Source organism: Culex pipiens, chromosome 2 (assembly GCF_016801865.2).
Source record: "Culex pipiens pallens isolate TS chromosome 2, TS_CPP_V2, whole genome shotgun sequence".
NCBI lineage: Eukaryota > Metazoa > Arthropoda > Insecta > Diptera > Culicidae > Culex > Culex pipiens.
The window spans coordinates 115,598,273-115,619,901 of NC_068938.1; the positions used below are offsets into that span (position 1 = coordinate 115,598,273).

General features: G+C 36.6%; 1 protein-coding gene across 1 annotated transcript in view; it reads left to right on the plus strand.

Moving 5' to 3' along the window:
• Positions 1–19,752, plus strand: part of LOC120430177 (zinc finger protein Elbow-like) — a 40,678-nt gene extending 20,926 nt beyond the window's left edge. Inside the window, exon 2 of the mRNA XM_039595258.2 lies at positions 18,250–19,752. Within this exon, the coding sequence (XP_039451192.1) occupies positions 18,250–19,584 (1,335 nt within the window). The 3' untranslated portion in view covers positions 19,585–19,752. The remainder of the gene's footprint in view (positions 1–18,249) is intronic.
• Positions 19,753–21,629: the final 1,877 nt, after the last annotated feature.

Sequence of the window (21,629 nt, forward strand, 5' to 3'; positions counted from 1 at the left end):
ATATTTATTTCTGAAGCATTCATTCTCAACTAGGAATATTGTTTGCTTATATGTTGGTCAACATAAATTACGCTATTATAGAATGAATATTAACTATTTTAATTTCTACAACCTATTTGATCGCTCAGTATTGGGACTGATTATTTATTACCCAAATTGTTTTAATCACCTTACATTGTATTGGAATTACGAGCTCTTTATCGGTATTTTTCGGTGAAATTAAACTCTCAAAATTAGAAGAAAGGAATGAAACTCCACCTATCAGTTTCATTCCTTTCTTCTAATTTTGAGAATTTAATTTCACCGAAAAATACCGATAAAGAACCCGTAATTCCAATACAACCTATTTGAACGAATTTTGTTTTTTTTAAATAAGATATTCACCTTTTCCGGACCAGATCAAAATTGAGATTTGTTTAACTTTTTTGTTCACCTTGACCAAATTGGATGAAAATTGAATTGGGTTGTTCGAGTAGATTTTTTTAAATTATTCGAGAAATTACTTGTTTGAAGTTATAAATTGATTAAGCACGTGAGCTACCAAGTGCGTAAGAGAGTTAAATATGAAAAAATATCGTTTAATTTCAACCAGTTTCACACTGTGGAAATTATTTTAATCTAATTTACTAGGCCATGTGTGTGGTCCAATCCAATACCCGCTAACCGGTAGCGAAATTATGGGAAAGTATAATTTGTTCTTGAACAAGCTATTTGTCATGAAAAACATTATTTCTGTATGATTTTTTTTCATGTCAACTTTATAGTCATTGAGACAAATTTAAAAGCAATTTTAGTGTTGTGGAGCATAGATTTTCACTATCCAAACACTTTGATTTGAAAAGACTTCTCAACTAAACAAAACCAATATTTTTTTTGATTTGGTACGATTCGAAATAGAGCATAAAAAATTAGATTTTTTATATTTTTTCAAAGTTGCATGGTTTTTTACAAGCAGTTAAGCCATTCATTGATCCTCACACTCATTTTGATCGTTAAAGTTGCTGTTCTATACAACTCAGTTGCAAAATATTAATCAGAAACAGGACCAGAATAATTTTTGCTAAATTTCGAATTTCCCGGGAAATTTGTTGAAAATTTCTCGTTTCCCGGGAGTTTTGCAACCCCGGGAAAATGAACGCTCTAATTCATACGTTTATAGGACCTTGAATTTGAAGGTTTTATCCTGATGACGGATCGTAAAGGCCGGGTCCGGTGGCGCAGTGGTTAGCGTGGTAGCCTCTCACCCCAGTATGGCCTGGGTTCAATCCCAGACGGACCCGGTGGCATTTTTCGAGACAAGATTTGCCTGACCACGCCTTCTATCGGATGGGGAAGTAAAACGTCGGTCCATTAGCGTAAAAGAGGTTTTGAGTGACTCACCACACATAACCTTCGGACGCCTAGAAATGAGCAGAAACTTGCAACAGAGACCACAAAAGACCCGGGGGTCGTTAAAGTGGATTGCTTTGCTTTTTTTTTTTTAGATCGTAAAGAAGTAAGACATTTTTGCAAATTTTATGTTTGATTTGATTTGATTTCGATGGAAATTAGTTTTCAAAACTTATGTTGAGCGTTATTGAGGTTATAATACAAAAAGTATAGTAAAAAATTGCCATTTCCTAGAGAACTGCTCTACAACAAGCAGCACGTTCGTTCGCCAAAGGAACGGAAACTTCACACCACAAGGCAAGTGAAATTGACGCGTGCGATAAACCGTGGAAAGATTTGCCGGGGTCGGTCAGTCTGTCTGTCGGTTGTGGTTTTGGTTTTCGCCAGGATAGATTAAAGGAAATCAGCCTCGGCGAACCGTGAAATATCGGTTATGATTTATTCGAAGGAGAAATAAACAACTCGCTGCACCACTACGACCAGGGCTGAGCTGTAGGTTAGTCGAGGTTAGTCGTCGACTAACAAGTTCTTTAACAAAAATGTCGCCCTCATTAAACCATTTGGCGCCCTCAGCAGGGCCCAAGAGAAACTTTGCATTTTGCAAATTTGCTAAGTTGCCAAGTTGCGCCGCGAAACGCTGCCGCGTTTGTTTTGAATCAACTAGCAGTGCGCTTCAACGTGTTCCGTTTTGATGATTCTTTCCTTTTTCTAGATGCTGCTACGTTGCTGTTCGCTCTGTTCACACTGTTCGTTTTATGCATCGCTAGCATACAATGACCGGTGTTATGGTATATCAGGGTCTGATCTGTGTTTGAAATATACATTTTTGTTCGCTGCGATGATTTAATTTATTGCGGCTGGAGTGGCTATTTTTGCCAAATCATTAATAAAGTTACCTCAGTAGGGGTGCAATCGGGTCAAAATGATTTTTTTAATGGAATTTGCAATTCCTCAGTCTTTTCAATGAAACTTAATGATGTTTAAAGGGTAGAGTAGGATACATCTAAAAAACGTTTGCTGAAAATGTCACATTCCAAGAACAAAACCCGCGATTTTGGCAGCTTTATATATGTGGGGTACGGTTTTCACCAAAAATGATTTTTCAAAAAATCAACCTTCTAATAGGTTCTTTGAAATGGGTCGATTCCTTTGAAAGAGTAACACTGCTGAGTTACTTGTTTTGATCATTGCTTCGTATTAGAGCATTATTTTAGTTTCAATTTTTAAACGATTCATCAAATTCCATCATATTTTTGGAAAATGTTGGTAAACTATCTAAGATCAATCCTTCGCTTTTTCGCTATCATTTAAATTGTTTTTGTTCGTTAGAAGTAATTAGATTAGATTAGATAGATTAGATTAGATTTGTTCGTAAGAAGTAATGAGAAGTGATTTTAAATGAAATATGTTTGTATGAAAATTGATTACCTTTCCGAATAGGGGATTCATACTCGTACTGTTGCTAAATAACTGTTGCAGTTTGCCGATGGGCAAATGGATAAAAGTTATGTGGCTTTCTGAAACTCACTTTTTCATTTGCTAACGTAGCTGTTATTTTTTTTTTGTAATCAAAAAACGAACAGCATATTCCACCCCCCCCCCCCCCGCTCATCACTTGGCGCCCCTTGTACAAATATAGGCGCCCTACGAGGAGAAGCGCCCTCGCCAAAAACATTGGCGCCCTAAACCCGCCAACAGCGACTAACTAGTTCAAAATCGTACAGCTCAGCCCTGACTACGACGGCGGTTTCTCAGTTCTTACAATTAGGTTGAAAGGAAAACATTAATCATTCGTCTATCAACAAGTGATGTAATTTTTTATCGCTTCTGACTTGGAGCTGACTGGGAGCCGCGTGTGAACTTGATGTAAGGCATGTTCGCCGGCGGTCTCAGGAAATCCAATACACTGAACTGAGCCCCCGCTCAAAGTGCCGTTTTTGCCTTCAAAGTCTAGCAGCCAAAGCCAAACAAGAGTGTGAATGAGCGCGGGTGGAAGTTCAACCCTTGTACGACAGCTCATTCACACAATGCAGTCAGCTTGCGTTTCGTTTCATTATCAGGTGTCTGTAATCAGTGTTCAATAACTGCAGTGCATTCCGACCGCACTCATGCGAGCAGACTGTGTTAATTGGTTTGTTAACACCTTTTGGGCACGTAATTAGCATTCGATGAAGCGTTGCGATTTCGAGCGAACAACTGCAAAAAGAATATCTAAACTCGAAAAACGTTAAATTATATGTACCTGCCATCATAAATTATATTTGAACAATTAAGTTGGTTTATAACATTAGGCCTGTTGTTCTTATAAGCTGAGGAAATCGATTTTGCGTTGTACCATAGTTAAAGCTTTAAGTTTGTTCGCTATTGAAATTGATGTGAGTTATTTTTTTATTTAGAAACATATTTCCTATATGCTCACAAAAACAACCGAATTTGAAAGTATTTCGAATTTTAGGTTCTAAATAATAATAAAAATCGGTAACTGATTTTTGCTGCCCATGTTCGCATACATGTCCCATTTGCTAAAAAAAACAGCAAACTGAGAAAACGCAAGGCAATTTTGTCCCACACATAAGGCTATTTGCTAAGCATTCGCACGTAGCCAGGATTTCCTCCTGATTTCTAAAACAAAGTAACGGATGTTTTGGGCTTTTCTGAAAGATTTCAATTTTGAACAAAACTGGATCATTAACTCAAAAGTGAAGAAAATGCGAACAGGGGCAGTTACGTAGAATGAAACAAGTTTTTCTTCATGATTACTGAATTTCAGTTGTTTGTGAAGGTTGTAGTTGAGGTTATAAATCATCAATAAAATACTAGCTACAATCTCAGCATCAGCATCCTGCTTACTGCGCACGTCTAAATGGTTTCGAATTATTGCAAATGCGCTTAAAACTGATGTTAAATTATGACACAATCTAAATCTAAGGAAGTAAGTGAAGTATGGAAATTTATAACTGAAGATAACGACCCACAATTCTCCACAAATCGTGCATCGTACCCTAACTACGAACGTTTAACAAATTTAACTTCTGTGCTACAACAATGATTTTCCAGAAAAATGTTCACGTGGTTGATGGTAAAAACAAAATTTCGGTCTAGTGAGCGCACTGTGCCGACTTCTAGCCATTTTCTATCCAAAACATTTTGAAAAATCAAAAATCGGTAAACTTTAAAACAGGTTTCGGAAAACAGTTGAGAAACGAAAAAAGCAAAAGTTTTTAAAAACAAGTTTGTATTTTTTCCGATTAAAAATACAATTTTAAGTACGCCATCAAATCGAGCGTCCAAATTTACGTAAAAGTTCTTTAGACACCAAAATGTTAAAAAAATTAAAGGTACGGCCCTTCCGTCAAGAGATATCGAAAAATACACCTCAGATTCGTAATCAAGGAATAAAATGATTCGTAATCAAGGAATAGAGTGCCCCCTTGGTACCTTTACCAAGAAAAATTACCCCAAGCTCCTCAAGCGGAAGCCTTGTTTTTGTTATTTTAAGAGCGAGTCCACGAGCAAAGCATACCCATCTCGCATCGACCTCACCAATCTGCCTGAAATTTTCAGGGGTTGTTTGTACATATTAAACTAGCATCTGGCCAAAATATGAGCACTCTAGGTCAACGGGGAGTGGGGCAAATCGGGACACAAAGTTTAAAGGTTCAAAAACGTCAAAAATCTTTAAAAGGCTATAACTTTGGCAAAATTCTATTAAATTTCAAAATTCAAAATGCATCTAAAAGGGCTCAAAAAATCCAACAAAATGCAGGATAGAACATCCTGATTGGTTGAATCTAAAGGGAGTTATTGGCATTTTAGTGAAAAAATAGCATAATTTTCAAACTCAAATAAAAAAGTGTTCCATCCAGATATCAACTCGGTTCGACCTGCAGCTTGTAGAGGACATCTGGGACTACCATCTGAGACTGAGAATGCTTTGGGTAAGGCAGTTTAACATATTAAATAGACACTTTTACTTTAAGTGAAGTTTTTGGTTGTAAATTTTTGCTCGGGGGACACCTTAGATCCCATTTTCTGGTGAAAATTTTATCATATTCGTGTTTCTGAGACAATTTCACAATAGAAACATACTTAAAAATGTTTATTTTGATCCATTTTAACCATTTAAAAAATAAAAGTTAAAAAAAATTATGAAGCTGCTTTTTTCTGGTGTCATCTAGTATCCTTGGAAACGAACTTGATTTTCAATAAATGTAAATCGAAGATTTTTGTTAACTTTTATTTTTTAAAGGGTTAAAATGGATCAAAATAAACATTTTTATCTATGTTTCTATTGTGAAATTGTCTCAGAAACACGAATATGATAAAATTATCACCAGAAAATGGGATCTAAGGGGTCCCCCGAGCAAAAATTTACAACCAAAAACTTCACTAAAAGTAAAAGTGTCTATTTAATATGTTAAACTGCCTTACTCAAAGCGTTCTCAGTCTCAGATGGTAGTCCCAGATGTCCCCTACAAGCTGCAGGTCGAACCGAGTTGATATCTGGATGGAACACTTTTTTATTTGAGTTTGAAAATTATGCTATTTTTTCACTAAAATGCCAATAACTCCCTTTAGATTCAACCAATCAGGATGTTCTATCCTGCATTTTGTTGGATTTTTTGAGCCCTTTTAGATGCATTTTGAATTTTGAAATTTAATAGAATTTTGCCAAAGTTATAACCTTTTTAAGATTTTTGACGTTTTTGAACCTTTAAACTTTGTGTCCCGATTTGCCCCACTTCCCGTTGACCTAGAGTGCTCATATTTTGGCCAAATGCTAGTTTTATATGTACAAACAACCCCTGAAAATTTCAGGCAGATTGGTGAGGTCCAAACGAGGTCCCATACAAAGGGGTATGCCCTGTTCGTGGACTCGCTCTTAAGCACCCGTGGTGTAGGGGTAAGCGTGGTTGCCTCTCACCCAGTCGACCTGGATTCGATCCCAGAAGGTCTCGGTGGCATTTTTCGAGACGATATTTATCTGATCACGCCTTCCGTCGGACGGGGAAGTAAATGTTGGCCCCGGTCTAACCTAGAGGTTAGGTCGTTAGCTCAATCCAGGTGTAGGAGTCGTCTCTCTGGGTCCTGACTCGGTGGAGTCGCTGGTTGGACTCACAATCCAAGGGTCGTCGGTTTGAATCCCGGGGTGGATGGAAGCTAAGGTGTAAAAAGAGGTTTGCAATTGCCTCAACAATCAAGCCTTCGAACACCTAGTTTCGAGTAGGAATCTCGTAATCGAGAACGCCAAGGCTCGAATAGCGAATAATTTGATTTTTTGTATCAAATTTGAGCAATTTTGGTAAATGATAACCCATTGACACCCGAGACAGAAATGTTTTGACGTAGACTACGTCTTACTCGAAGGTACTGAGGTGCCATTCCAAAAAAACCCGGGCCGCAGGCCCAGGAATAACTTGTAAGATTTCAAACACTTATATCTTCCTTCCCTCGATTCGAATCGTGCCGTTTTATGTTCCAATCGATTCGAAAATTATTCAGCAATTTGCTATTAAATTTTGAATAATAACCTACATTTTCAAATCGCTAAAATCGACGTAACGTTGGATGTAAACAAACAATTCATCCCGATAACTATAGTGATTTTTTTCATTTAGTTTGATTAAGGTGAGCGGCTTGCAATACGATTTGCGGCTTAATTGAAGAAATTTTGGTTTAGTGTAGAACGGTGTTTTGCGTTTTTTTAAAGACTCTCTCGATTTTTTTAAATCATAATCTTAAGATTTTAAATTACAATTAAACTCGGTATTTCGTTTGAGCACACTGTTGTAGAGTTATTGCCATTTATTTATCAATTTATTAACTTTTATAAAAAAAATTACAATTAAAAAGTGTTACCGGTTAGATTTTAAATGTCATTCGGTATACAGTCCAGACTCGATTATCCGAAGCCTCGGTTATCCGAAGCCTCGGTTATCCGAAGTTTCGATTACGAAGGTTTGTATGGGACTTTGGATAATCGAATCATGAACAAAAAAAAAATTTCATATTATTTATTTTCTTATTTTTAACATCAAATTCGAGTTCTGCGACACAATTTTTGCAAAGTTTGAATAGTTGATTGCCTATTAAATAAAAAAATGCATTTTTTCAATATTTCATCACCGCCGTTTTGGCCGCCATCTTGAAATTAAAAACTCTAAATCACTTAAGAGTAGTTAAGAGGTCATACTGAAGGGCGACAATCAAAAATCAGACAAAAAAAATATTTATTTCGTGATTCGATTATCCGAAGTGAAATTTTGCCAAGGCCTTCGGATAATCGAGTCTGGACTGTAATGCAATCTAACAACTCAATTTTCAGTCCTCAATAAATTAAACGACTCCGATTCCAGCTTCTGGAGATCTAGCGACTTCGACTTCGACTCCTCAAAAAGACCCGACTTCCATGACTCCACAGCTTGCTCCACAGTCTTTTTGTCCTAAAAATACTTTACAGAAAGTTAAAATCTCGACACAGAATGAATGCGGTGCTTGAATAATGCATACCTATTTTAAGATTCTTTTTTGACACCGGGTGCCAAATTTGCAATTAGATATGCAAACAATATCCCTCAACATTCAGTAGGGAAGCCATCCCGGATGCTCTTCATCGCTCCCAACACGAGTTAATTTACCGCACCACTTTCATCACTGCGTCGTTTTCGGCTCAATTTTCCGTCCGTCCATCCGTTCGTCAGCTCCCAATTAATCTTCGTTGTGGGCGCGCGCTGCTTCCAACCAAACCAACGCGTTGAACTCTGAAAGGAAATCAACCTGGTAGCCTGTCAAGTTTGTATTACGATGTTTATAGAGCGCATATCAATCGCGCACCGTTTGGCGGCGGCAAGCAGAAAGGTTAATCGGGCGTTGAAAGTGAAAAGTCGGTGGCGGCTTGGCCGATAGTGATGGCGGCTGTCGGCAGCGGCGGCGGCGGTGCTTTTATGCTCTCCCGGGCGGTCCGTCCCGGCGATCCCTGGAAGTAGAAGAAGAAGTGACGCGGCTTCTCCTTTTCTTCATCACTCATCATTCAGCGAGTTTGCTTTCTCACTCTCTCTCTGTACGATGGATGGATCTTCTTCACAGAATATGTATTATGAGCGCGCTCCGCCCAAACCGACCCACCAGCAGTGGTGATCCGATGTGGCCATGAAGGACGTACGCGGCCACAACCAGCGCCGAAAGTGGTGCAGATGAATCGCATTTGTTTACTCGGCGTTCCGGGCCTTTGATCATCCGCCACCAAACCGGCCAACTCAGAGCACTTTGCCGAGCTGAGCCACTGAGCTGAGCCGTCACTCCCTTTCATAATGCTCCCGGTTTAGTACGTTGTTATTGTTGTTCTTAATGTATGTGTGTGTGTGTCTGCCGCAAAAGACAGCCGCATAATGTGAGATGAAATGGACCGAAAAAACCGAAATGAAATATATCTGTTTCGAGTGATTTGTGTTTACATTGCAGGAACTACCAACTAGCTTTGCTACTTATGTTATTTTCACTAGAAGTGATAAGGTAGATGACTGACGTTTTGACCGCCTGGGGGAATATTCCAGGGCTTCTCCAGGAACCATGAATGGTGATCGATATCTTCCAGTTTTAGGCTTCCTTCTCAAACAGAGATAAAGCTGTCATATCATGTTCTAAAAATAACTTTTTCACATAAAGCTCTTAGACCCACCTTCATAAATATCATCGACTCAGTATCGAAACTACATAAATGTCTGAGTGTATAATGGTGGTGTAAATCCGGATACCTCTCGGGCACCCTGAAATCGAAGGTTGACCAATAGGGTGCCCTGAAATTATGACCCCCTTTTTCAATGAGCGAAAATGTGTTTATTGGGTTATTTTAATAGTCTGTGCCAATTTTTGGCGAAATTGGCTGAGGTTAACCCATTGACACCCGAGCCTGGAGTTAGTGAAAACAAAGTTTTTCAAACTAAAATTACATTTTTAAATTGCTAATAACTTATCAGGGTCAAGTTTTGCTATGTTCTACAAAGTTGTAGAGCATTAAATTTGCAATGAAAATCTCACTTTTGGGAATATTTGTATGGAAGTAGCGCAGCATGCAGACCAAACAGTAGGACTAGGGTGACAATAAAAAAAAATCGACAACAGGGATACTCCCTGGCTCGATTCAATAGGCAAAAATAAGTAACTGTGCCAATTTTGATCCAAATCGGTTTAGGTTTAAGAGTCGCTTTTTATCGTTGAAGTTTTTATGGGGAAAATCGCGAAAATGTATGGGGAAAAACATTGTTGCAGCATTATAGGAAATTTAATTCCCTACAACTTTGTCGAAGGATGCAAAACGATCCGTGTTGATCATGATTTTTGGTGATTTTTTTGAAAAAAATATTTTCTTACATTCTTTCTATATACTCCTTATACACTTCTGAGCAACTCTCTACGAAATCGGCCGATTTCGACCATTTTTATTTTTTGTATTTTTTTATTTGACTCAAACTTTGTGGGGGCCTTCCCTATGACCAAATAAGCTATTTTGCGTCATTGGTTCACCCATACAAGTCTCCATACAATTTTGGCTGCTGTCCATACAAAAATGGTATGTAAATATTCAAACAGCTGTAACTTTTGAGTGAATTTTCTGATCAATTTGGTGTCTTCGGCAAAGTTGTAGGTATTGTTGAGGACTTTTGAGAAAAAAATAGGTACACGGAAAAAAAATTTGCAGATTTTTTTATCAACTTTTTTTTCACTAAAACTCAATTTCCCAAAATACGTATTTTTTTATTTTCGAGATTTTTTGATATGTTTTAGGGGACAAAAATCCGCAACTTTTGAGCCATAGAGAAACATGGTCAAAAAATCTGCCGCCGAGTTATGAATTTTTGAAAAAATAGTGATTTTTGGAAAAAATTGAAGTTTCATGCATTTTAAATGGGCGTAATATTCAATATTTGGCCCTTTTAAAATGTTAGTCTTGATTTTAAAAATTTCAAAATATTTTTTTCGAAAAGATCGGAAAATTTCACGAATGTTTCGTGTACTCACATTGAAAATCGGACCATTAATTGCTGAGATATCGTCATTAGAAAATGGTGGGCTGATTGGGTGAGACTTAGAAAACTTCAATTTTCGTGTTTCTTTTTCTTTAAGCCGCTGTATCTCAGCAACCAGAGGTCCAATCTTCAATGTCTCTTAGACAATTTTATAGAAAATTTTCTGAACTTTTCAAAAAAAATATTTTTAGAAATGGTCACTCATGGTCACTATTTTTAAAAATTGAAAAACTGCAAATATTTCGCTAAAATCAAACTTTCGGTGGCTATATCTTGAAAACGGAGCCCTTTATCAAAAAATCTGTAAAGTACTTTTCGATTGCAAATTCAATTTTGCATTAAAAAGTAATGTCAAATTTGTTTTTGCATAAAACTTAAATTTTTTCCAAAAATCACTATTTTTTCAAAAATTCATAACTCGGCGGCAGATTTTTTGACCATGTTTCTCTATGGCTCAAAAGTTGCGGATTTTTGTCCCCTAAAACATATCAAAAAATCTCGAAAATCAAAAAAAACGTATTTTGGGAAATTGAGTTTTAGTGAACAAAAAGTTGTTAAAAAAATCTGCAATTTTTTTTTCCGTGTACCTATTTTTTTCTCAAAAGTCCTCAACAATACCTACAACTTTGCCGAAGACACCAAATTGATCAGAAAATTCACTCAAAAGTTACAGCTGTTTGAATATTTACATACCATTTTTGTATGGACAGCAGCCAAAATTGTATGGAGACTTGTATGGGTGAACCAATGACACAAAATAGCATATTTGGTCATAGGGAAGGCCCCCACAAAGTTTGAGCTAAATCAAAAAATACAAATAAAATCCATTTCCGGTTTTGGTAGAGAATTGCTCTTCTAAGTATATGAGCCGATTTCTTTTCATCGCATTGCTAATAACTCATCAGGATCAACTCGGATCTTCCTACGAGAATCTCGCACATGGGCAATTTTGGGCGAGACCTGCGCTAACTGCAGCCTATATCCTGAAGCGATGTTTTCCCCATACATTTTCGCGATTTTCCTCATATAATCTTCAACTAGGGCGTCCAATTTTCCCGGGTTTTGAATTTCCCGGGAAACGGGAAAAATATTTTTGGAATCCCGGGAATTCCCGGGATCCCGGGAAATTTTGGATACAGTCATAAATTCTATGTTTTCATTATATTGGTTATGTTTTCAAGCTAAAAATCATAGAATTAGCTCAACAATATTAACTGGTGATAATCTAAAGTTCAATCGAAACAAGGACAGCAGTTTTTAGATAGCTTAAAAGAAATTAAAATTGTCTTTTATCTGTGTTGTGCTTTGGATTTTGGATAAACCACAATTTAAAATATATTGTGATTCAAATTGAATATGTCTTTTATAAATATATTTCTTTCATAAATTTTTTTATGGCGTGACTGCAAAAGCCTGAAAAATTTCTTTGAAAATGTAATAAAAAACAAGAAGTGTAAACAAATAAAATGATACCGGTCAATGTAAAATTTCAGACAGGTTTTCAATTTCATGTTTTATATAAAACATATTTTAAAAATTATCATTGAGTTACTACCGCCAAATGGGGAAACTCGACACTACATTTTGAATAGCTACAGTAGATTTTAGAGCAATACATTTGGAAATCGGTGAACTAATTGTATAAATATATAAAATTAAATAGAAATATTTAAAGCGCTATACATTATGTAAACTAAAATTTTCACAATTTTCCATAATAAATGAAAGCTGATGTATGCCGAGTAAAAATCTTAATGCTTTAAAATTCTTATCGATTACTAAGTATTCAACTTGTTATCTATTTCCACAATCAAATCTGAATTTCCAGAATAAAATTTGATTTTTCTTCAATTTCGGGAATTCCCGGGACAAATTATAAAAAATCCCGGGATTCGGGAATTCCCGGTTTTGGAAAAATCCCGGGATTTTTGTCCCGGGAATTCCCGGGATGGACGCACTATCTTCAACGATAAAAAGTGATCCTTAAACCTTAACCGATTTGGCTCCAAACTAGCACAGATACTTATTATTGCCTAAAATTTTCAAAAAAATAAATTTTCTTGTCACCCTAATGTTGACCGATTTTGCTCATATTCGACCCAGAATTCTAAAATAGCTTAAGTGGTTTTGAAATAAAAGTCTTGTATTCTGGGCACCCTATTGACCAATCATTAGGCTATATTAAAAATTTTAGCTCATTCTGACCACGGGATCCTTTGCCTCTAAGACCTTGAAATTTGTACGGGCAGCATTCAGAATAATGTGCATATCAATTATGGTAAAATTACATGGAGTACATGTAAACAGTTCTGAGTCGATTATTGATACTTCGTATTATCCAATCGCGAAATCCAGAAAAAAAACCTGATTTTGGATCGTTGAGCTCAAACGTCGTTCTAAGACTGCTTCTTCCAAGTGAGAATTTTGGCACGATCCTTAATCGGCACGAGGATCGAGCCAAAATTCTCACTGGTTTCCCTCTGATCGCATAAATGTCCCATATACATTTTCATCACTTTTGCAGTTTGGTTCAAAATCGTGTGCTCTTTCAGAAAAGCCCACAACATCCAGTACTTTGTTCTAGAAATCCAGTTTTTTCGCGAAAGCATAACATGTAACCTTTTGTGTGGGACAAACTTCAAATGCGTATTTTTTTTTGCATATGGGACATTTATGCGTACATGGGCAGTATAAATCTATATAAGAATATCCAATATTGCAGCCAATTAGTATTTATTTATTAACACCTAAACTCCCAAGCTCGAGAAAAAGAGGGAATTTATATCTAGATTGGTGTTAATGTGACAGGGAATGTGTGTTCACTTTGTAGATTGGAATGGGTCAAATCCGAGTTTAGCGTATTTATTAAAATTAGAGAAGTTGATTTTCTGTTACATTACAAACTTTTTCAAGGTTTGATAGATTTGGGCTCCCTGAAAACGGTCTTACCGACAGAAATTATTTTTTATAGATTTTGTTTTTAAATAAAATTGTAAATTGTATGTATAATGTAACGTTTATCTATGGGGGTAGCAAAAAGAAGTACTGTACTGCCCCTGTTCACATGAATGCATTTTCATATGTTTTGGAATTATTGATGCAGTTTGGTTCAAAATCGTGTGACCTTTCAGAAAAAATATATCTTATTCTTTATTCAGGAAATCTGAAAAAAAAGTTTTTTCGGAAAAACTTAACACGTAGCCTTAGGTGTGAGACAAACTTGTCTTGCGTTTTTAACAGGTTCCTGTTTTTACATATAGGTCATTTTTGTGATCATGGGCAGTAAACTTAATATTACATATTTACAATTTGCAAAACAGTATGAAACAAATTTGAATAAATTAGAAAAATGATTTCTAATTATAGATCCAATATTCAACCAATTTTAATATTACACGTTCTGATTATCTAACACTCAACGAAAGTCAGTTCATCCTGTCATACCTGAGGGGGGGACACACGATGTCAGTCGGAAACAGTGACAAGGATCACCTTTGCCGCGACACCGCCGTCATCATCGTCGTCATCCCGCAGCATGTAATAAGTTTCTGACACTCGAAATCTCGTCATCCAACAAAATGTCATAACAGCTCGCTTTGACAGGCTTAGCTTTGAACTGTCGACCGGACCGGCCATGCTGCTTTGTAGAATCCGGTGGTGGCCGGGTAAAGCCTTGTTTCCCTCTCCGTGCTGTCCAATTTAATTTCACGCCTTCACGAGCCCCAACCGTCATTCGTCAGCTGTCCAAACTGTCGTCGTCGGCGCTCGCTCGGGTTGTGGATTCGCACACAGCAAAGAGTGAAGATTGCGCAAAAAAAAAAATTAGGGGTCGTGCATAAACCACGTGGCCTTTTTTTGGAGTATTTTTGACCCCCCCCCCTCCCCCCTCATGGTTTTTCGTGGTTTCACAGCAAACCCCCCCCCCCCTATATGACCACGTGGCTTTTTCCTCCCAAGCGAAAAATCTAAAAAAAAAAAACAAAATTAGTTTAGATTTCAAAAATGTTTATCCACAAATTATATGCTGTCAGTGGGGATGACTTTGGGTCAAAAAACGATATTACTGTTGTTATTTTAACACAGTAAAAACATTTCAAATTATATCGAAATAAACAATGTTGAGGAATGTTCCTAAATGATTTACCAACATTTTCCCAGAAGTTGAGTATAATCACAGGTACAGAAAGTAAAAAAAAAAACTCTCAACAAAACAAGAAACTAAGTAAAACATATGCATTCAAAATTATGGAATTGCAGTGCAATTAATTGCATCCAGAATAAATATGCTTTAAGAATTAAAACTACTTTGTTATATAATCAGCATTCATGATTTAATTAAAATGCGCTTTTAAATATTTTCATTAAATCAAAATTATTAAATAAAAAAAAAGTTTTGTTTCAGGAAAAAATATTTTTATATTATTTTAAGGAAATTATCTAAATATGAAAGCTTATATTTATGTTAATATTAATTTTATTCCTAACATTCATAAAAATCCAATCTAAAGCTACTTTTCTTTTTAATTAAACATGATTGATTCCAAAGATTCAGTGTGTCCAAAAAAAGTCGAGTTGTGTAATTTATTTCTGCAACTATTTTTAAAAAAGGTACCTAAAAATTGCTATAACTTGAAAACGGTGCACTTTATGAAAATTTCACTGTAGTTCAATTTTACATCGAAAAATAAAGTTGAAATTTTTTTGCGTTGAAAATTTGCGATAAATATATCGATTTTTTTAAATCATTATTGATTTAAAAATTCATAACTCAAACAAAGATTTTTTGCCCGTTCTGGAAATTTCTGAAAAGTAGACAAAATTAAAAAAATACAAAAACCTGTTTAAGTGACAAAATGTGAAACAAAAAATCAGCAAAATAAATAACCATTTATCATTTTTTTCAGTGTAGTCCATATCCATACCTACAACTTTGCCGAAGACACGTAATAGATAAAAAAATTCCTTCAAAAGATACAGATTTTTGAATTTTCATATTTCAATTTGTATGGAAAACTATATGGACAAACTAATGATGCAAAATGGCTTCTTTGAGCATACCGAAGGCATCAAAAAAGTTTCAGACCGATTTTGTAGACCGATTTTGTAGAGAATTGCACGGCTGTACAAACAAAAGTTATGTGAAAATAATCGAAAAAATCGATTTCGTGTCTTTGGCAAAGTTGTAGACAACGCGCTAAAAACCATTCTTTTAATCATGGACCGCCAAATTGTTTAAGTCTTACTCTTACTTTAAATTGAATTTGCTGTCGACTACGTGTTTTGATAAATTTAAAAAAAGATTGAGCTTAAATTTGGAATTGATTTTACAATATATTTTCAGTTGTTTAAATAGGCTATCTGAATGATTAGGAAATTATCTACGATTTAAGATTTTTGATCCAACTTTTGGTTGCTGAGATATTACCTCAAAATATATACAAAAAAATAATTAAATATAAGTTATTTTTCCAATCTTTTCAATATCTTTGAAATTATTAACACTGGGACGCCCAACGTATGTCCAATATACACGGATGCCCAACCAACGAGTTGAAAAAACCGTTCCATCTTTTTAAGGAGTTTTATTTATGTTGATCTTTAACGGCATTGTATTGAAATTTATTTCACATATTGATATCGGTATTTGAAAATTAAGTGACTCTTTTAAACTCAAATTATTTTAATGTGTCTATATATTTGAGTGGTTTTATTTGAGGTATGAAGTTGAAGTTATAGGACATTTTCCCAGCTTAACCCTCTAATACTCAAATTTTTTTCGAATTTTTTTATTTTTCCCGTGTTCAGGAAGTCATTTTGAGCAACTTTTGTTCTACAAAAAACTTTACTTCTCTTGTTTTATGTTTTGCTTGTTTAATTTTAAGTATTTTAGTTTGCATTTATCTTGTTTAGTTTATGTTTGTTTTTGGTAGTATTTGGCCTATTTTCTAATTTTTTCTTGTTTTTACAGTCACTTTTTAATTTTGCTTGTTTTTCACATTTTCTGCTACAAAATAGCACCATTTTCATTAAAATTGTAACAAATCCCGTCTAAAGGCGGGGTTGGGTTCTTCGATCACTTATAGGACCAATAATCACCGTAGCTAAGATCTAAGATTTTGAAAATATATTTCTACATCTACTTTCAATGCAAATTTGCAAGCACATTTTTAGCTACAAGATACCATTAACATAAAAAAGAAATTTTGTTTGCATTTTTAGGGTATATTAACTTTGGATACTGTCACTTTATTTTTTAACAGTTCGTCAGCTGTGTGCTATCTTGTGACAACGACCATTTAGTACTATTCGAAAAAATCGATTTTTAAAGTTTGATGATAAATATTTTCAAAACTATGAATGGTAGAGCCAAATTTTTTGAAGCAATCGGTTCGCAAGCAATCGGTTTGTATACTATCGCTTAACAAACGCCTCAAGTTTCAACTAATTTGGTTACACCAGTTAAAAGATGCAGTAAATTATGTAATCAAAAATCTGAAAAGCACGTGTCACAAGTGTGTTTCGAAAGTAAAATTGTACTACGTGTCATAAGTGTGCACAGAATTTCCATACAAACAAAAATAGACTTAAATCAATAGTTTATCCGACTTAATCAGTATATTTTCAAAAAAAAAAAAGATTGTATCGCCTTCAGAAAATGTGTATCAACAGAAATTTGTGAAAAACAAGACAAATTTTCCACATTTTCAAACAACATGTATGACGTGTCACAAGTGTGCACGATCATTTTGATGATAAATTGGTCTATGTCACAAGTGTGTATTGCGATATCCGGGAAACGGAAGCGAGTTTCCAAAATCGGGTTAAAGCATCTTGTAGTGTTTGTAAAGTATAGCAAAACGTCATCAATAACTCATTTTTGACCAAAATGGTCTATGTCACAAGATAGCACACAGCTGACGAGCTTTTAAACTTTTGTAAGAAGGAATTACATGAGTATTAAAAAGTGTTCATTCAATAACAGGCTCAAAGTATTGATATGAATCTGCTGATATACATAATTAAATATTGAATTGGAAAATATTGTGACATTGAAATATAAGCAATAATTCTAAACACAATAGTTGTGTGATTTTAAAGTGTAACAAAAAATGTATGCATATAAGTAAACTTAATGAGCGTATTTTTTTGTTTTTTTTTTATAGAAAAGATTTTTTTTAAAGGCCACGTGGTCAGCCGTCGACCCCCCCCTCCCCCCCATGGCTTTTCATGGTTTTTTTCGGTCAGATTTTGGACCCCCTCCCCCCCCCCTAAGGAGACCACGTGGTTTATGCACGACCCCTTACCGTCACTCACTAACAGTCAGTGTTTCCGCTCTCCAAAGTGTCCGAGAGTCGTCCCGAGCCGGCGGCAAATCTTTTTCTCGGCCGCAGCCGCCGCCAAGAGCAAGAATGAAATGGAAATAACTTTATTTGTGTGTCCTTTGCCTGTTCGCGCATTAATGCCATCCGTCGGGGTCGGGTTGCGAGTCGAGCAAGTCAACGAGCGGTCATTATGTGGTCCGTTCAGTTCAGAGATGTGATGAAATAAAAGAAAGAGGCTGCCGCGCCGCCACAATCAAAGCGGAAAATGATCAAAAGTCAAATTATCGCCTCGTTTAACCCTATATCACGGAATACGTCTTGTCTCGTCTAGTTGATGGACACCACCATATCAAATGACTTGACAAGTTTTACTTAACCCTCGGCCGCCGCAATGCCGACACGATGATCATTCAGACTGACCGACAAGACATAAACACGTTTCAGTTTTGCGCGAAAAGTTGTTTTGTCAGTTTTATAATTAGAACTTTTTCCATTTCTCTTTCATTTTGCAGTTTGATTCCAAAACCAGCCCGCTGGCGCTTTTGGCGCAGACTTGTAGTGCCATCGGATCGGATTCACCCAACCCAAAGCTGCTAGCCAACATAGAGAAGAGTACAAAGGGTAGTCGCGACAAGCTGTCTCCCGGTACGCTGTCGAGCGGATCATCCAACGATACACCCAAGTCAAGCTTTAAGCCATACGAATCAACCTCATCGGTGGTGCACGATCTGGCAAAGTCACAACCGGAAGATGGACGTCATCAACCTATTGCGAGGAACAAATCTCCAAAACATCCCAATACCAGCATGGCGCAACCTCCCACAAATGGACGCTGTGAGTCGAACCAAAGTGCAACGTCGTCACGAGCTTCACCCTCGCTGGCGCACAGCAGCCGAAGAACTCCTAACGGCGCCAAGGAGCGTCACTCAAGTCCGAACCGAACCCCATCCAAAGATTCACCGAATTTGGCACCCAACGATACGGCCACAGATTACGCTTCGACATCCAAAGCCGAAATCGCAACCAGCAGTTCGGCGAGCAGTGAAAGCCTTCCGAAGCCAGCAACCTCAACGGTTCCAACTTCGGTATCCATTGGTCCACCTTACTACTCACCGTACGGGAGCTTCCCGATGGACGTAATGACCGCCAGTGCGCTAATGTCCCCCCACCATCAGATGCTGAAAGCGGCCACCATGAACTCCTACTACAACTACTCCAAAATGAAGGCTGCTGATTCGTTGATGCCCGTGTGTCGAGATCCATACTGTACCGGGTGTGCCTTAAGCTCTCATATGCTGGGCAAAGTCGGATCGTCCGGCTGCCCCGCGGGTTGTACTCAGTGTGATCATCCCGGAAGCAAAAACTACCAATCGTCTGCCGCAGCGGCTGCGTCCCTAGCCGCAAGTCAATCCTCAGCCGCAATGTACGCACATGCTCAGCTTGCTGCCCTGGCTGCGGCCTCCCAGCTGCCTTACGTGTGCAACTGGATCGGAAGTGATTCATCCTACTGCGGCAAACGGTTCGCAGCTTCCGACGAGCTGTTCCAGCACCTCCGTACGCAACACGCTGCCGCTGCATCAATGTCCGAGGCTCTACTCAATCCGGCGACTGCAGCTGCGGCCGCCGCATCGCTACCACCAACTCATCCGCTGTTCCAAAGAACCTACCCGACACCTCCCCTGAGTCCGCTCTCTTCGGCGCGGTACCACCCGTACGGTAAGCCATCGCTGCCGCTGCCACCGTCCATGGCCGGACTGCCGATGCCGCATCCATCGTTAGCGCAGTATTTCTCTCCGTATGCGTTCTACGGAGCGCGTTTAAACGGGTCAAACAATATGCATCCATGAGGTTGTCTGAAGATCTCATGCCCAGTGTAGTCGCTATCAGTTTGTACATATTTTTACTCTGTTTTTCTTCGTATCAAGTTTAAGTCACAGGAATAACATTGACGAGCTATAGGTACTCTATTACAATATTTGGAAAGAAGGCTAAAAAATAAAACTATTTTCTTGGAATTAAAATTCCCGTTTCTACTTCTTAATATCACATCTTCCAAACGAAATCTGGATTTAAAATTTGGGAGACCAAAAATCAAATACTGGAATTGAGCATGATCATGGTTGGCTGCCTGTGAGGCGCTACTCCGTTTTTGACGATCAGTTGAAGTTAAACAATGAAACAAAAATGATTAGTTAGAGCCAACCATAATTTACTGCTTAATCCTTGACGATCTCTTTATTAGCCAGCATCGGTGCCCTCCCAACAAGCCTACAGTTAAGCAAAAGGAAGGAATGTTAGTCAAATACTGGAACTTGCTGACTCATTAGACATTAAGTTTGCTGCTCCATTCAATTCAGGTAGGTAAATATATTGTTCGTTTGAAAAACAAAATTACTACAAATTTCGGTCTTAAATATTACAAAACAAATATGAATTAGACAGGTGAGCAGTTCTCTCAGATTTCGGTCATTCGATTTTTTTTTTGTATTTTTTAATCCGACTGAAACTTTTTTGGTGCCTTCGGTATGCCCAAAGAAGCCATTTTGCATCATTAGTTTGTCCATATAATTTTCCATACAAATTTGGTAGCTGTCCATACAAAAATGATGTATGAAAATTCAAAAAACTGTATCTTTTGAAGGAATTTTTTGATCGATTTGGTGTCTTCGGCAATGTTATAGGTATGGATATGGACTACACTGAAAAAAAGTGATACACGGTAATTTAACGGTTTATTTAACTTTTTGTCACTAAAACTTGATTTGCAAAAAAACACTATTTTTTTTTTGATTTGTTTAAGTGCCAACTTTTCAGAAATTTCCAGGTTGTGCAAAAAATCTTTGACCGAGTTATGAATTTTTTAATCAATACTGATTTTTTTCAAAAAATCGAAACATTGGTCGCAAAAATTTTTCAACTTTATTTTTCGATGTAAAATCAAATTTGTAATCAAATAAATGAAATTAAATTTTAATAAAGGGCACCGTTTTCATGTTAAATCCATTTTAGGTAACTTTTTTGAAAATAGTCGCAATTTTTTTTTAAATTAGTGCACATGTTTGTCCACTTTTGAAAAAAATATACTTGAAAAGCTGAGAAAATTCTCTATATTTTGCTTTTTAAAACTTTGTTGATACGACCCTTAGTTGCTGAGATATTGCCATGCAAAGGTTTAAAAACAAGAAAATTGATGTTTTATAAGTCTCACCCAAACAACCCATCATTTTCTAATGTCGATTTCTCAGCAACTAATGGTCCGATTTACAATGTTAAAACATGAAACATTCGTGAAATTTTCCGTAATATTGAATGTTTGGCCCTTTTGAAATGTTAGTCTTGATTTAAAATTTTTGGAAATAGTGTTTTCGAAAAGATCGTAAAGTTTCGCGAATGTATCATATTTTAACATAAAAAATCGGACCATTACTTGCTGAGATATCGACATTCGAAAATGGTGGGTTGTTTGGGTGAGACTTAGAAAACATCAATTTTTCTGTTTTTAAACACTTGCATGGCAATATCTCAGCAACTAAGGGTCGTATCAACAAAGTTCAAAAATGCAAAATATAGAGAATTTTCTCAGCTTTTCAAAAATATTTTTTTCAAAAGAGGGCAAACATGTGCACTAATTTAAAAAAATGAAAAACTGCGACTATTTTCAAAAAAGTCACCTAAAAATGGATTTAACTTGAAAACGGTGCACTTTATCAAAATTTCACTAAAGTACTATTTGATTGTAAATTTGATTTTACATCGAAAGTTGAAAAATTTTTGCGACCGATGCTTCGATTTTTTCAAAAAATCAGTATTGATTAAAAAAATCATAACTCGGTCAAAGATTTTTTGCACAACCTGGAAATTTCTGAAAAGTTGGCACTAAAACATATCAAAA